The sequence below is a fragment of the Hydra viridissima genome, unplaced genomic scaffold (genome assembly GCF_058129835.1).
Source record: "Hydra viridissima isolate aposymbiotic clone 2 unplaced genomic scaffold, HvirCarnegie_v1 scaffold_11, whole genome shotgun sequence".
Classification (NCBI taxonomy): domain Eukaryota; kingdom Metazoa; phylum Cnidaria; class Hydrozoa; order Anthoathecata; family Hydridae; genus Hydra; species Hydra viridissima.
The window spans coordinates 8932216-8949055 of NW_028324310.1; the positions used below are offsets into that span (position 1 = coordinate 8932216).

General features: G+C 30.0%; 1 protein-coding gene across 2 annotated transcripts in view; it reads right to left on the reverse strand.

Moving 5' to 3' along the window:
• The window catches only part of LOC145190890 (uncharacterized), a 61742-nt gene that overhangs the window by 38272 nt on the left and 6630 nt on the right, over positions 1-16840 (reverse strand). For both annotated transcript variants that reach the window (XM_090066620.1, XM_090066619.1), the window contains exons 7-34: positions 16301-16591; positions 15694-15984; positions 15144-15434; positions 13980-14270; positions 13457-13747; positions 13001-13285; positions 12641-12831; positions 12457-12545; positions 11670-11783; positions 11358-11453; positions 10398-10625; positions 10120-10285; positions 9870-9991; positions 9483-9671; positions 9118-9368; positions 7327-7423; positions 7118-7241; positions 5150-5346; positions 4869-4994; positions 4381-4578; positions 3556-4246; positions 2466-2831; positions 2162-2344; positions 1608-1787; positions 1226-1503; positions 770-1075; positions 447-641; positions 182-330 (exon numbers count right to left, since the gene is read on the reverse strand). In XM_090066620.1, coding sequence (XP_089922746.1) covers positions 182-330; positions 447-641; positions 770-1075; positions 1226-1503; positions 1608-1787; positions 2162-2344; positions 2466-2831; positions 3556-4246; positions 4381-4578; positions 4869-4994; positions 5150-5346; positions 7118-7241; positions 7327-7423; positions 9118-9368; positions 9483-9671; positions 9870-9991; positions 10120-10285; positions 10398-10625; positions 11358-11453; positions 11670-11783; positions 12457-12545; positions 12641-12831; positions 13001-13285; positions 13457-13747; positions 13980-14270; positions 15144-15434; positions 15694-15984; positions 16301-16591 — 6276 coding nt within the window. The remainder of the gene's footprint in view (positions 1-181; positions 331-446; positions 642-769; positions 1076-1225; positions 1504-1607; positions 1788-2161; positions 2345-2465; positions 2832-3555; positions 4247-4380; positions 4579-4868; positions 4995-5149; positions 5347-7117; positions 7242-7326; positions 7424-9117; positions 9369-9482; positions 9672-9869; positions 9992-10119; positions 10286-10397; positions 10626-11357; positions 11454-11669; positions 11784-12456; positions 12546-12640; positions 12832-13000; positions 13286-13456; positions 13748-13979; positions 14271-15143; positions 15435-15693; positions 15985-16300; positions 16592-16840) is intronic.

Consider the following 16840-nt stretch of genomic DNA (forward strand, 5'->3'; position numbering starts at 1 on the left):
AGTAAAAAAAAACTCATTAAAAAACCTTTTATTTCTATAAAGAGTCGAAAAGCACACTTGAGATTAGCAAATGAACATTTGAATTGGTCAAGAGAACAATTTATAAAACACTTCCTTTTTGCCTCTGAAAAATGTTTTATGCACAAATGAAACTGTTTATTAAAATAAATAATTAACACACCCAAAACCACAAGGTAAACAGTCATTGGCTGATTTAGCTCCATCATCACTGTTATACTGACCAATTGGACAAGGCTCAGGTTTTTTTGCACCTTTTGGACAATAGCCACCTTTAGGACAAAGCCCACCTGTTAACCCTCCAGAAGGAGCCTAAATCATTAAATATTGCAATTACTCATAAGTTATATTTTATTAAAATAAGTTTAATAATTTTGATTTCATCAAAAAATATGCCAAGATAAAAAAAAGACTTATTTTTTTCTTACTGAAATGTAAGCAGCTTCTATGCAGTAAAAACCAGCATCACATTCACCAGTTGGTTCCTTTTGTGCAACACCAGCGCAATACAGACCTGGTTCACAAGGAGTGCAGTCTTTAGATCTTTTTAAACCAGTCACATTTCCATAATAACCAGCGGGACATGGTTGTGGAATGGTAGTTCCAGTAGGACAAAAATATCCCTATTAAATTAATCATATAAAAATGGAAAAAAAGTTCTTTAACAAAGAATGTAAGAAATTAATCTGTAAGATATTTTTCCATGAGTTTGTAACAAACTACATATTGCATTTAAACTTTATCAACACACCTGAGGACAAAGTTTTGGAAATGCTAACCCTTCTTTATCACAGTACATTCCAGCAAAACAAATACTACAATCCATACTTGAAATGGCAGCTGAGGCATTTCTATAGAAACCAACAGGGCATGGATAAGCATACTTGTTTGCTGTACGAACTGGACAGAAGTAGCCTGGTAAACATGCAGATGTTGGTTGAGTTTGACCTTCTGATTCACAGTAGTAACCAGCAGGACAAGACTGACATTCATTCATACGTTTTAAATTTGTAAATGAACTATATGTTCCATTAGGGCATTTTTGAGGATTAGAATACTTAATGACAAAAAAAAAAAAAAAAAAAAAAAAGTAAGAGAGACTAAATGACAATAGCTGATAAAAAAAAAAAAAAATTAACTTTAAAAAAAACTTTAAACAAAATATATTTAACTACAAGAATTTTTCTAAGTAAAAAATAAAAATTACTTCATTTCCCTGCACACAATAATGACCTGGTAAACAAGGGTTTTTTGAAGAGAATGGTTGATATGTTAGTCCATCAGGACAGTGCATTCCAGCAGGACATATGTATTTTGTACTCATTACATCGTAGCTTGTTATATTTGACATACAGTAATACCCAGCTTTACAAACAGAACACTCTGAAGCACCTGGAGATGAGTAATACCCTACTTCACAAGGTATTGGATCAACAGTACCATTATATGGGCAGTAGTAACCACCAACACATATATCGCAATCACCTAAAAAAAGTTTTTTTATGTCATGATTTAAATAATATACACCAATATAACATTACAAAAAAACTTTTGTTTTGAATGTTGGCTTATGTATAAAAAATTTTTACCAACTAACTGCCCATTGAGCAATTGTCTAAATCTCCCTTTAGGACAAGGAATTGGATTTGAAGATCCTTGAGGGCAGTAATAACCTTCCCAGCATGGTTCACATACTTCCCATCGGGTGTTGCCAGTTTTATTTGTGTATGTTCCTGCTGCACATGGATATTGTGTGGCTCTTTGTGTTCCTAAAAAATATTCAAAATGAAACTGATTTAAACTTAAAAATTTATTTTAAATTAACCTTTAAAATTTAATAAACACATACATTAGCACCATGTTTTTTAATAAAATTTAAACTTGCATACTTGACAAATACATCTGCTAAAGCTACCAGTAGTATTGCTTTGACTATTTAAACACTAAGATTATAACTAAAACTTGCAGTTGCATGTTATTCCTTGAATAGATATTCCTTGAAATACTATGGCTAATACATAAGTTGTGAAACTGCAACTCAAATTGCTTCTTACAACACTTTAAGCCTATAAAACTTTAACTATTTAAAATGTTATAAGGTTTGTTAGCAAATTATATGTCAAAGTTTTAACTACTAATTTACCAGAAGGACAATAATGACCAGTCGGACAAATTCCAGTTGGTGAAGAGGATCCCATTAGACAAAACCAACCTTTTGGACAAACATAACAATCACTTTCAACAACCAAATTTGTCAAATTTGACCAGGAACCAGCAGGACATGGATATTGTGTAGGATACTTAGTTCCCAAGGGGCACCAATAGCCTAGAATGATTAAGATTTAAGAGGAATTACATAAAACTTTTGTATATGTATAATAAAAATTGTTTCTGAAAAAAGAAACTGTATATTTGTATAAACATGAATACATGAATTTGATTTTCACCTTGTCCACATGCTTTTGGAGGATTTTCAAAACCACCAGTTCCTGCAGAACAAGCTTGACCTTGAGGACAAACTGTGCATTCAACAGCTGAAGTTAGATTCCGGTAGTCAGTATAAGTGCCAGCTGGACATGAAACTGCAGTTGGTAAAGCTGAACCAAGCGGACAATAGTACCCAGCAGAGCAACTTTCAGTCGGATAACTAAGACCAGTACTTGGGCATGCCATTCCAGAAATACAAGGTCTACATTTGGAAAGGTCTTCCTGGTTCATCATGGGGTTATATGTACCTACAGGACATTTTGTAGGAGCTTCTGAGCCAGACGGACAGTAAAAACCAGCAGGACATGCTTTACAATCTCCAATTGCTTTGAGCAAAATAGAAAAATTATAAATGTATGTATGTATGTATGTATGTATGTATGTATGTATGTATGTATGTATGTATGTATGTATGTATGTATGTATGTATGTATGTATGTATGTATGTATGTATGTGTGTGTGTGTGTGTGTGTGTGTGTGTGTGTGTGTGTGTGTGTGTGTGTGTGTGTATGTATGTAATGTCAAATTAGAGGTTCATAATTGAAGTCCCAACTTAAATGAACAGTATCTAAAACTTACAATATTTCAATTTACCATTTGGTAGATGCAGTTTTTTTATGTGTATATTTCTTAGTAAATGCAATAATTTTTCTGTTTAAAAATAAAGACATTGTTTTAAAAACTTTTTCAAAACTCAGTTCAAAGAAATCTTTAAAAAGCAATCTGGGAAACAAGGTTGTCATCTATCTTTTGCATCTTAAATATTTCTTTAGTGTTTTTCTTGTTTAATAACTATAGAATTGTAAAGAAACTTAAATAAAACTTAGAATTACCAAAATTAGTGCGTACCTAAGCATCTGCATACTCTGACTTAAGACTTATCTGGACTCTGACTATGCATTTCTAAGTACATCAGTATTTTTAAAGAAAATATTGAATTCTGTTATCAAAATAAATTTTTTTAGCAGTCAAAATAATTACATCAAATGTGAATTTACTTAATGGATTATTCATTTAGTGAATGATTAATTTTGCATAAAAAATGTTACTTGTTGATCCCTGCTCTTCAGTGTAAGTGCCATCAGGACAATTGTATTGTGTCGAAGATGCTGTTCCTTGAGGGCAATAGTGACCACCAGGACATAAATTATCACCATTACTATCCCCACTATTGCAATAATACCCAGCCTTGCACTCTAAACATCCATTTTGACTCTCTAAACCAAGTTTATTACTCCATGTACCACCTGGACATGGATATTGAAATTTACTATTTGTTGACTCTATACAGAAATGTCCCTGTGGACACTTGTTTGAAACACCAGGATAACCTACAGTGGCCTTTTCACAAAAATAACCAACTGGACAAGGACTACAACCATCACTTTGACTAATAGCTCCAAGCTTATTACCATAGGTTCCAGAAGGACAGGGGGTAGGTGTAATTGCATCTGAACAGTAATAACCCTCAGGGCATATTCCTAGCTCAGGCTGTGATGAAATGCTTCCTACACTACAAATGTATCCAGGAGCACAATCAAAACAAACTTCACTAGATGTGTTAGTGTATTTGCCTCTGGGGCAAATAATTGGGGCTTCATTTTTTTTTGGGCAAAAAAACCCTTTTGGGCATGGTGTACATACATATGCAGCTCTATAACTAAAATATGATGTGGGGCAATCTAAACCAGGTGATGTTGTGTTTGGGCAATACATTCCGGCAGAACATTCCATGCAATTCTAAAACAAAAAGTATACTTATGTTTGTCACATTATAAGATGTCATTTCAATAAAAGCTCACACATAAAATTGATAAGTTAAAATCTTAACTACAAAAAAAAAATCAATGCAGTCTAAAATGAATATGGCTTACTAAACTTCCTGACAGTGAGTAGTAACCTAGAGGACAAGCAATTTGTAAAGCCTCATGCTTACTGGGACAAGCAAATCCAGCAGGGCATTTTGTACATACAGCTTGTCCTCCTGTACTGTAATAACCTGATGCGCAAGTATTTATTGTAGCTGTTGTTGTTGATGGACATTCATTTCCTGCTGGGCATGGGGTACATTTCTAAGATAAAAAAAATTGGCAATTCAATTGTTTTTCAAAATTCAAAAAGATAAAAATTTATATCTCTTTTAAAGTATCATTAAAATAAAATTATCAAAAAATATCACACTAATTTAAAAACACATTAAAAAATTTAATCAATATTAACTTCCTTTTTTATTAATTGCATATTAATAAATCTAACAGAAATATAATGTTAAATTTGCTAAAAAAATAACTTATAACTGATCAAATAGAAAATGAATTTTTTCATAAACTCTTATTGAAGATCTTTTAAAATTCCATCTTACCATTTGACCTCCAGTTGAGAAATAACCTGGATTGCATTCAGTACCATTTGAAATAGAGGTGCTAGAGCATTCCATACCCGCTGGGCAAATAATGCAAGAAGTTAAGCCTCCTGGAGAATATGTCCCCTTTAGGTGCACAAAAAAAATCACTATCATACAGGTATATTTCAATTTTAAATATTAGACATCTTTATCGCTTATTTTCATTTACTTTTTTTATTCACATTCACACTTTATTTTTATTCAACAAATAATTTGGGAATAAACTTAATTTTACTTACATAAACACATTGTTTATTCCTTGTACCATTTTTTATTGGGCATTCCCATCCTGGCAGACAAACTTTACAAACACTACTGCTCCCATCTGTATATTCTCCATCTTTGCATGGTATTGGAGTTGTAATAAACTGGTTTTCACACATATAACCTGCAGGGCAAGCAATGCACTGTGAATATCCAGCAGGTGAGTAGGTACCTATAATTAAATAGAAATTGTAGATAATTGCTAACAACTAACAACAAAAAAAAGCTAACTTGTTAATAAAGTTAAAATTAGGAAAAATTAGGAAAAATTAGGAAAAATTAGGAGCTCAACCCACAAGTTTTTAGAAGCAAATAAATGTCTCCAGAAATAAATTAGAATTTAAATGGTGTTTGCATATCTACAACAAAGTTTGTGAGCAAGATATAATAAAAACAGCTTAAAATAAATCAGAGACATAACTACAAACAAATAGTTAGCATAAGCAGCGCCATGTCCTACTTAATTTCATAACCAGAGTTATTGCTAATCAGTCCAAAAATTAGTAGGCCAGTTTTTGGTTCAGTTCTTTATTTGGGGAAATAAACAGAAATGATGAATAAATATAAACAAACTTTCATTTTAGTATTAGTTACTAGTGTAATAAAATACCAAAAAAAAAAACGCTGCATAGAAAGATGCCGCATAGAAATGCTTGCAGAAAGTTACAAAAAGAAAAAAAATCATGATACTGAAGAGGTCTTTATGATTAAAACTGTATTCATTTTGTGCGCTCAGTAGATCAATTTTGTAAACAGAAGTATATAGAAACCATCTGATTTCTTTGGAATATGTATTAATTAACTTGAAGAAAAACTCATCAAACAAGACAAACAAAACACCCTAGAATGAGACTTTACAAAAAAAAAACCTATATAAACTATTAGTCTAAAAACCATTCCAAATAAAAGATTTCTTTAAAAACCAATCTTTACTTCCTTCACTTACACAGTTGAAAAAACTCCCTACAAAAAGACCTTTTTCTCATTTATTAGATGAAGCAGAGGTTTTCTAATAACATTATAAGATTTTTTTTTGCGACTTAACAACAGTTTTATCCAAAAAATTTTTATTTAAGAATATATACTGTGGCGTTATTTATAATTGTAGTATTATTGAAAGTATAACATCAACTAACATTGAAAACATCAATGTTGATACTTATCTTCATGCAAAACTATAACTATAAAGGAAATGTAACTTTCAACAATGATTTAAAGAGAGTTTACAAATTTATACTAACTGGTTTACATCCAAGAAGTAATAAACAAAGCCTTCATTTGCTTTACATATTTTCTATAAGACAACCTATCCTGTTGTTAAAAGTTTTTTTTACAAAACAAAGTAATACCCTATAGTTAATAAATATGTGCTAAGCAATTTCAATTTCAAAGAATATACATATAATACTAATAACGAAATCGGGAATGCTGTTGTTGCAAATGACAAAAAAACCTGATTTATTAAATGCAAGAGCATTTATATGAAAGAAAATGGTGTAATATGAATATACAGGGATGTAACATAAAAAAGTTATATCTAAATTTAATTATTCTTTGCATCAAGACATTCTTCAAACTAATAAAATATCTGCCCCTTTTGAATGTGCTCAAGCAGAACTTTAATTGAAAATTATTATTCACTAAATATGCTAGTAAAGTTAAAACCTTCTGCTCTAGCTGCATTTGAACTGTTCAAAAATAACATTTGTTGTGCTTTAACCATTTAAAGGACAGAAAAATAATACAATCATACAACTGTTATATTTTATAAGAAGAATCCATTCAAAATCAAAAGATAAGTTGAAATAAAAGTTTTTAAAAATCAACATAGAAATACAGCATACCTAAAACAAAATTTAAAGATATTGCATTTTTAGGTTATAGTTTTTTTAAAATGATATTTTTAGACATTCGCAATGAGTTCATATCAACATTTTGTTTACCTAATGGGCAAAGAAATGATGAATTAGTCGCTTTTGATGGACAAGCAAAGCCAGCAGGACAAACATAGCATGTTTGCTGACCTCCCAGAGAATATTCTCCTTCTGCACAAATAATTGGACGTTTCTAAAAAAAAAAAAAAAAAAACGTCATAAAGAAAAAGTATTCAAGTAAATCATGATAAAATAAAACAGTAAAACTATATGCTTACTGATATATCAGGACATCTGTATCCAGCTGGACATATCGTACAAGCTGTTGCTCCACCCAAACTGAAAGATCCAAATGGACAAAGTGACATTGCACTCCTAAAAGTATTTTAAATATTGGAAGATTAAACTAGTTTAACATTAAAGAGCAAAAACCTATAGTAGGAGTAAAAAGAATTTTTAATATCAATTTTTATGCCATAACTTTTTAACTTAAAATATTTAAACGATTCTTTATTTGTTGAATGTACACCCATGTGAATATGTACACATATGCAAATATAGTTACACTCATATGTACACCCATGCAAAAATAATTACAGCCATGCTAATATAGTTACACCCATACAAATATGTACACCCATGTAAATATCATTTTCATTAGTAGAAGTTTTTTTGTTTTAACAAATAATTGTATCCTGTTTGTTTTTTAGAAAAGATTCAAAAGTATTTCTACTCTTAATTTTTTAATATATATATTTTTAATTCCTATACTTACATAAATATTTTTCAGCAAATTTTATTGAAAACTATTAAAATTACATACAAAATTAATAAAGCACTAGAAATTAGTGAAGATCTTTGTAATTCAGTACTAAATACAGTTAACAATTTTAGAATCACTAAAATGAAAACTACTTGTCAATATGAGGTATCTAAACAATTTGCATGTTCATTTATCAAAATAAAAGAATTCAACTGAACTTTAGAAACAATTTCCAACCTAGAGAAACTACTGGAAAATGCAACTGCCACCTATCAATTGTCAAAAGGTCATGCTTGCCTTACTTTACTGCAGATTACTTCTTAATATAATAGTTATTCCAAAGTAAAAAAAATCTGTTATTCAAATGTGTAAAGAAGTTCACTGATGCCAACTCATTTGGAAAACATTATTTTTTGAAAACCATTGTTTTCAAAAAAAAAGTACTGATGGGCTTGAGTAAAATTTGCCAAAGACTAAATTTATTTATATAAATTATAGATTAGAGTTATATATAATAAATTAGTGTAATAGATTATGTAGTGTAGATGATTAGAATAGATTAGTGTAAAGTGTGTAGTGATAAAAAATATATAATCTGTTTTCATCTGATAGTAAAATCAAAAGAGAAGAACTTCAGTACACTGTACTACAGTAAAACATTGAGGTGCTAGTGTCATAGTGTGGAGATGAGGATGATCTTTCTAGCATACTTTAAAAGCTACAAGAAATTGGTTCATCTAATAGCCTGTGTTTTGGTCAAAGCCCTGATAATAGCCTGTGTTTTGGTCAAAGATACAAACTCAATTGAACATTTATGAGCTTGATCATCAAGTTAGAGTTAAAATTTATACTGACAAAAAGGAATTACTTGCAGCTTTATAAAAAAAAATTCAAAAAGTGACTAAACAACCATAAACAAACTAATTAAGTTTGTGTACTTAATGGATCAAAAATGTGTCTCTGTAAAAACCTTGAATGGCTATGCTACTAAATATTGATTAACATAATTATGAATAATTATCAAAATTCATGAAGTTTAATAGTTACCATAACTTTTTCACTTTTTTACAGTTGTAATTATACTTTAGAGCCAAGAAAAATCAAAAAATAAATATTTAAAATATGTTAATACAAATACCAATAAAAATTTTATACTGAACTGGAGTAACTAATGTACATTTAATATAAAATATATAAATGTCCAGTAAGCCACCTAGTGTAAGTACTTTCTTAAAAGAAAAGCTAGAAAAAATACTTTTGACCACTACTGTAAAAAATCATTAAAAAAACAAACTCTACAACTTACGCTGGGGTAGGGCATTCATAACCTGCAGGGCAATTTGTGCAATTTGTTTGATTTATCAAACCTCCAGTTGTCTGTCCAATTCTGCAAGGAACTGGTATACCTCTTATACTAGGACACATTGACCCAGCTGGGCAAAAATTGCAGGCTGCATCTCCTTTTAATGAGTATGTCCCTAGTGAACACAATCCACTAATATATTCAGAAGTTTCACAATAACTTCCAGCTGGGCATGGATAGCAGTAGGAAACATTCTAGAAATATATACAAAAAGGAAGAATAATGCAACATTGATGAAAAAAAACCAACTTTAATATTTTTATTTATTGTTATCACTTTTGTTAGCTTTTTTTAAATGCTAAGCTTACATTTGGGCTATATGTTCCTACAGGGCAGGTAATTGGGACTTGTGATGGATCAATGCAAGATTTGCCAGCTGGGCAAGGAAGACAAGAAGAATTTCCTCCAGATGAATAAGTACCTGAAACACATGGGACAGGAGGTACAGTTGGATCAAGACAGCTGTAACCAAATGGGCAAGAAACACATTTGGAAACCTGCAAATTTAAAAAAAATATTTTTAATGCAGAGAAAACAAAAATGTTAAAAGAAATATGCTTAAATTTTGTTTTAAAACAACTCTTAATAAACAGTTAAATTTTCTGCAACAAAAATAAAGTTTTAATTTCTGTAAAGAATAGTCTTTTAAAGTATTTTGTGTGTAAGATGTTTTGAATGAAACTATAAAGTATTACTCCATCTGAATTGCTCCAGTATGTTCCTAATGAACAAGCAGCTGGAGATACTGAAGGATCTGTGCATATAAATCCAACAGGACAGGGTAAACAAAAGTGAGCTCCAATGCTACTGTAGGTCGCTATTAAATAAAATTTAAAAATTGTTACTTTTTAAAATTTTACTCATTACAAAAAAAGCACCATGAATTATGGTATTGTAGATTTGTATGATTGAATCAAATAAAAGTATAATATGTAACTGAAATACCAGAAGGACATGAAGAGCATATCCCTGTTCCAGCAGGACTAAATGTTCCACTTGGGCATAAAATAGGTGGTATAACAACAGCAGTTCCATTCACACACATATAGCCCCCAGGACATAAAGAACATGATGAAGAAGCATGGTAACTAAATTGGCCACTTGGACAAGTCTAAAAATATGTACATTTTTATTGAAAAAATTGCTAAGGAGTTTTTTTATTTTATTTTTAACCTTACTAATAACAATTTAATAATATTTCTCTTATATAAAAACCTAATAACCTGACACATTGTTCCTCCAGCAGTACTGTAAGTACCCATAGCACATTCTTGAGGTGAATTTGCAGGATCAAGACAATAAAAACCAGCAGGACAAATATTGCATTTAACAGCACCTCGATAATCAGAATATGTACCAATTTGGCAAGGTATAGGTGTGACAACAGCTGAAGGACAGTAAAAACCTTTATAACAGGGCACACATGCAGTGCCATTTGAAAAAGTACCTTGCTAAAAAAAGAAAAAAAACTTTCTTAAATGCTGCAAATTATTCCACTAGTCCCCTCAAAAGTATTTGACTTAAATTAAAACAATTTAAAGTTTCACTTCATAAAACTTCATATTCAATTTTACTTGGTATTTTTGATAGAATATCAAATTTAATGAATGTTTAACTTAAATACTAAATTTCTTTAGAAATAATTTAACATCATTCTTTTATACATTTTTCCATCTTAAATCAAAAAAATAATTATTTTAAATGCATTTTGTACTTTAACAAATAGTCATGCCTCGTAAAATGCTTCTTTTTTTTTCATTAATTCTATGTAATAAATCAAACTCAGTATTTTACAAATTAAGTTATTTAATCATTGTATAGAGTTTGTTTTAATGTTATCTCTTACAATACATTCTTAGCTACATTGTGCATACCAAAAAACCTCACAAGTGATTAAATAGGTGTAATAAAGATGTGCAGAGAGTTTGTATAAACTATGATTGACTGTAAATATAGAGACACCGAAAATAATATCCACAACTACTTTTGGTATTTGATATTCGGAATGGTATTGCTATACCGCGTAATACCTTAACTGATTGAAGGTTTGTAAAAGAAACTAGCATGCCCCCAAATTGTAAGTTATGCTTTCCTTCTCGAAAAGTTTTGTAGAAGATAAAAAATTTTGAATCACATTTTAAAAAATAAACACAATCCTGATATTAATTAGTAAAAAATTTTACCACAACAGAGCAATCGGTTGGTTCTTCTCCAGGCGTTAAAACAATCATACCAGTTGGTAGCTTCAAACAAAAATCTTTTCCTTGTGTTGGTTGATACTAAAAAAAAATTTGCAAATTTAAATCTTTTGAAAATTAACTTTGCTTTTTCAGTTTTTCCAAAAAAAAATATCAAAGTATTTTAAAGTCCTAAGAACAAAATGTCATACACTTATCTAATTATGAAAAAATCATTCAATTTTTCAAATCTACATTATTTTTACATTACATCATTATCTATAATTGATTCATACAAAAATGATTAATCAAATCTACCTCAGTCACTCCACACTTTTGTGGCTCCATGCTGGCATTTGGACACATATACCCAGCAGGGCATGGGTAGCAATCAATGGTTCCATTGCTTGTTGTATAATAACCAAGAGCACACTAAAAAAATCACTACAATGTTACATAAACTCAACAATGTTACATAAACTCAACAATGTTACATAAACTCTCTAAGAACGATCCTTTTTAGCAAAACACAGTGGACATTATTTGCAAACAATCTTATCTTTTTGATGTTTGTATCATTCTATTAATATATAAAAAGTCATTCAATTCTTATAAAAACTTCATATGCATTTCAAGTTAAAAACTAATAATCTTTATGCTTGAATACTTTCAAATGCAATAAAGAAATAATTTCAGCATTTTTAAGCATCCCTTATAATTGTTTTCAGATTCTTGTGCATTTTAAGAAAATAAATTTTAATTGATTATGAAATTATTACTTTTTATCAGCTTAGATCTAATGGAGAACACTCTAGGTTTGCAAAGTAATTGCTTTTTTGCTAAAATTATATATTATGATGAGGGGGTGGGGGTGGGGTGAGCTGAAGACAGAAATTGTTTTAAGATGAATTTAGTGAACTTGACTTGATGTAATTTAATAATTTTAAATAATTTAGCATAAAGATTTTCTATGGATTATACAGTGAACTGTGGAGTTTTTTCTCCTGAGTTCTATATTATTAGTTGTTACAAACAATCAATAAAAATCTATGAAATATTGCAACTGTTAAAAAATTGTCTATCAAAAATTAATAAAAGAATTTACAGGAGTACAATAGGACAATCCTAATGAGGATGAGTGAAATCCTGGAGGGCACTCTTCTGGTTCATCAGTTGTAGATACACACCTGTGACCTAAACATCAATATTTTGTGTATAAAAATAGTTTTCTTAGCTCTTTTAATATTTCATAAATCTAATTCATAGTAAATTCAGTCTTTTAAATTTACCTCTAGGACACTGAATACATTTATCAAGCCCTTGAACTGTAGCATACCAGCCTGTTGGACAAGGATGTGGAATGTTTGTTGACTTTGATGGACAATAGTGCCCAACAGGGCACATAAAACATTCTAAAACACCACCTATTGAGTATGACCCAATGCTGCATTCTACTGGTGCTGCACCTTTCAGTTGACAACTAAATGAAATAATGCATTTTATGCTCCACTAAATTATTATGATGCATATCATCTCCATTTGAAATTATATTAGCACCATCATTATGAAGTTAAAATAAATCAAAGGATGTAAAATTAATTTAAGGTGTTCAGGGCTTACTTAAGAAAAAGAATCTTAAAAAAGCTAACCTTTTACCAGCTGGGCAAGAAAGACATTCACTCTGACCACCTAAGCTGTAGGTACCATCTTCACATTCAATAGGACTTATAGAAGAGTTAGAACATTTAAAACCAGGAAAACAATTTGTACAACTTGATAAACCAGTTGTATTTGCAAAGGTTCCAAGTGGGCATGGTTTAGGTAGAATGGTTTTTTCAGTAGGACAGAATGATCCAATCAAGCACTCTTTGCAAATGCCAGCATCAGAATAAGTACCACTAGGACAAGCCTGTGTAATACTTTTGCCATCACAACTAAAATTTTTACAAACAATACTACTGATATCACCATTATCTTTATTTAAAAGGTAATTCAAAAAAATAAGATTACTAAAAAGATAATACTGAAAGAAGAAACAAAAAATAACCAAAATACCTTCAAAACTTTTCTTTTACTTATAAAAAGAAATTTACATATTTTTTTACCTCATTCCTTCTGGACATTCTGAGCAAAACACACTACCAGCATTGCTATATGTTCCTAAACTACATGCAACAGGCGTTTCAGACACATTGTAACATTTAAAACCACTTTTGCACAAAGAGCATTCATTTGAACCAGTCTTGTTACTGAATGTTCCGACGGGACAAGGTTTAGGACAAGAAGTACCATTTGTTGGACAAAAAAAGCCTTTGGGGCAAGATATACATGAGACACTCCCAAGTTCTGAGTAACTTCCAACAGGACACTGTGTAGGAATTACTTTATTTTCACAACTGTAAGAAATTTTAAAGATGCAATTAAACAAACTGTATTTACTTTAAATTATGGATTTATGATAAAAGTAAACAAAGTTTTAAAGTATACGTTAAAAAATATAATTAAAAAAATGATACAACACTTTTAAGTTGTATCATTTTTTTTTTATTTTTTACTATAGAACACAAAATTTAAGTTTTTCACAATCTCTTTGTTTCTGAGTAGCTATTTAGAAAATTTTAAACTTACCTAAATCCAGCAGGGCATATTTCACAGGCACTTCTGCCCCCAGGACTATAATATCCATCTAAACAAGACACTGGTGTCTGGGAAGAATTCAAACACTCATGTGCAACAGGGCAAACACTGCAACTTACTGCATTTGTGTCATTTGAAAATGTACCAATGGGACAAGGAACAGGTGTTTGTGTAGCATTATTTTGACAAAAAAATCCTTTGGGGCATGGTGAACAAAAAGATTTACCAAGCAATGAATAAGATCCACTTTGGCAAGCTACAGGGGCAAATCCTCCTATACAACTTTTAATACAAGAAAAAACATTTAAACTCATTTTCAAAATTTATATATTTAAAAGCTAATTTCTAATTAGCCATAAAATTACACTTAATTCAAATTATCATGTTAACATTTTACCTACCAAATCTGTACATTAAATAATTTATTGTATACTATTGTTGCAAGATTTATTATACTTATTAAAATATATGATTGACTATAATATACATTTACAAATATGAAATATAATGAAAGATATAATAAAAAAACAATTGTTTAAGATATACTCAATTAAATGTCATTATCAAACAAAAAGTTTGTATAATTTTTTTTATTTTGGGTTTAAATTATGTTAAATAAAGAACAATTAGCAATAAGTAATTTCAACATGAAGATATAAGTATGAACTTTTTGTAAAACAAAATTTACATTACTATTTTGAATGAAAGAGAGACTTTCTTACAAGAATTAAACAGAATAAAAAAATTGAATGTTTTGAACTTTGGAGAAGAAATTCAAAAATTTTACTGAAACCATATTTTTAGTTTTACTAACATTGATCAAATAAACTTTAGAAAAATTTAAAAGTTTTTTCAACTAATTTAGTATAAGTAATTATGAAAAGAAATTTATAAATTGATAAAGTTTATGTACACTAATGTACACTATGTTATGTAAATGTACACTATGTTATGTAAATGTACACTATGTTATGTAAATGTACACTATGTTATGTAATTATGTAAAGTTTAAATACACTAACATAATGTAATATGTTTTAAAACTGGAAAATCAAACACTAAGATTATTTATCTAATACAAGCTCAAAAAAATAAAATACTATTTTAATAATAAACAAAACAATAAAAACAGCATAGATAGGAAGTATTTTCTACCTGTAACCAGAAGGACACTCTACACAACTAACTACACCAACTTCACTATAGAAACCATCAGCACATGGAATAGGCGCCTTGTCAAAATGTTTACACATATAATTAGATGGGCAATCAAGACATTTAACTTGTTTTGTCTCATTTTGGTAACTTCCATTAACACATACTAGTGGTGCATCAAGTCCATCAACTGGACATTGGTAACCAACTGGGCAATCTTTACATTCCATTCTATCTTCTGAAGCATATGATCCCATAGAGCATTTAATTGGAGAAACTTTATCTGCACAGCTAAATTGATAAATTAGTTACATTGTTAAATAAGCTACATTGTTAAATGAGTTTCATTGTTAAATGAGTTACAGAAAAAATAAAATAAATGAATTATTGAAAATCTACCAAAGAAAAGTAATTGGAACAATTCTTACTGCATTAATAAGGATTTTTAAAACTTATTTACTCCTAACCAATTTGGATAAAAAAAATCCAAAGAAGTAATGACTAACCATAAAAGAAATATAACAACTCCTAAATACAAAAAAAACTTAACCTGTAACCAGAAGGACATTCTGTACAACCCATTACACCAGCAGCACTAAAAAGACCATCAGCACACAAAACAGGTGCCACATCAATGCTGATGCACATATGACCAGCAGGGCAAGCAAGACATTGAAGTTGTTTTGTCTCATTTTGATAAGTTCCATTTGTACACAATATTGGTGCATCTAGTTCATCCACTGGACATCCATGACCAACTGGACAATCTTTGCAAGACATATGGTTTTCTGAAGCATAAGTACCTTTTGAACATTTTACAGGAGATGTTTTATCTGCGCAGCTAAAATATAGATATCAGAATAGAATTAAAACCAATAAGAACAAACCATTATAGCAAGGCTCTAATACAACTTCCTAGGAGAGAACTAAATATAAATATTAAAAAAGAAATAATACATAAGTCATAAACAGAAAAAAACATCAACTTTTAATTGATGCAACTAAAAAAAATTTAGAAAGATTTCCTTCAAAGACATTCAAAATTTTGAAGCTAGTTATGAAACAAACTAAACCATTTAAGTGGCAAGTTTTTTCTAAACAAACATAGCTAAGCATTAAAACTAGATTATTATTTCAAGAAAAATGATGGAAAATACCTGTAACCAGAAGGACATTCTATACAACTCATTACACCAGCAGCACTATAAAGACCATCAGCACACAAAACAGGTGCCACATCAATGCTGATGCACATATGACCAGCAGGGCAAGCAAGACATTGAAGTTGTTTTGTCTCATTTTGATAAGTTCCATTTGTACATAATATTGGTGTATCAAGACCATCTACTGGACATCCATGACCAACTGGACAATCTTTGCAAGACATATGGTTTTCTGAAGCATAAGTACCTTTTGAACATTTTACAGGAGATGTTTTATCTGCACAGCTAAAACATAGATATCAGAATAGAATTAAAACCAATAAGAACAAACCATTATAGCAAGGCTCTAATACAACTTCCTAGGAGAGAACTAAATATAAATATTAAAAAAGAAATAATACATAAGTCATAAACAGAAAAAAACATCAACTTTTAATTGATGCAACTAAAAAAAATTTAGAAAGATTTCCTTCAAAGACATTCAAAATTTTGAAGCTAATTATGAAACAAACTAAACCATTTAAGTGGCAAGTT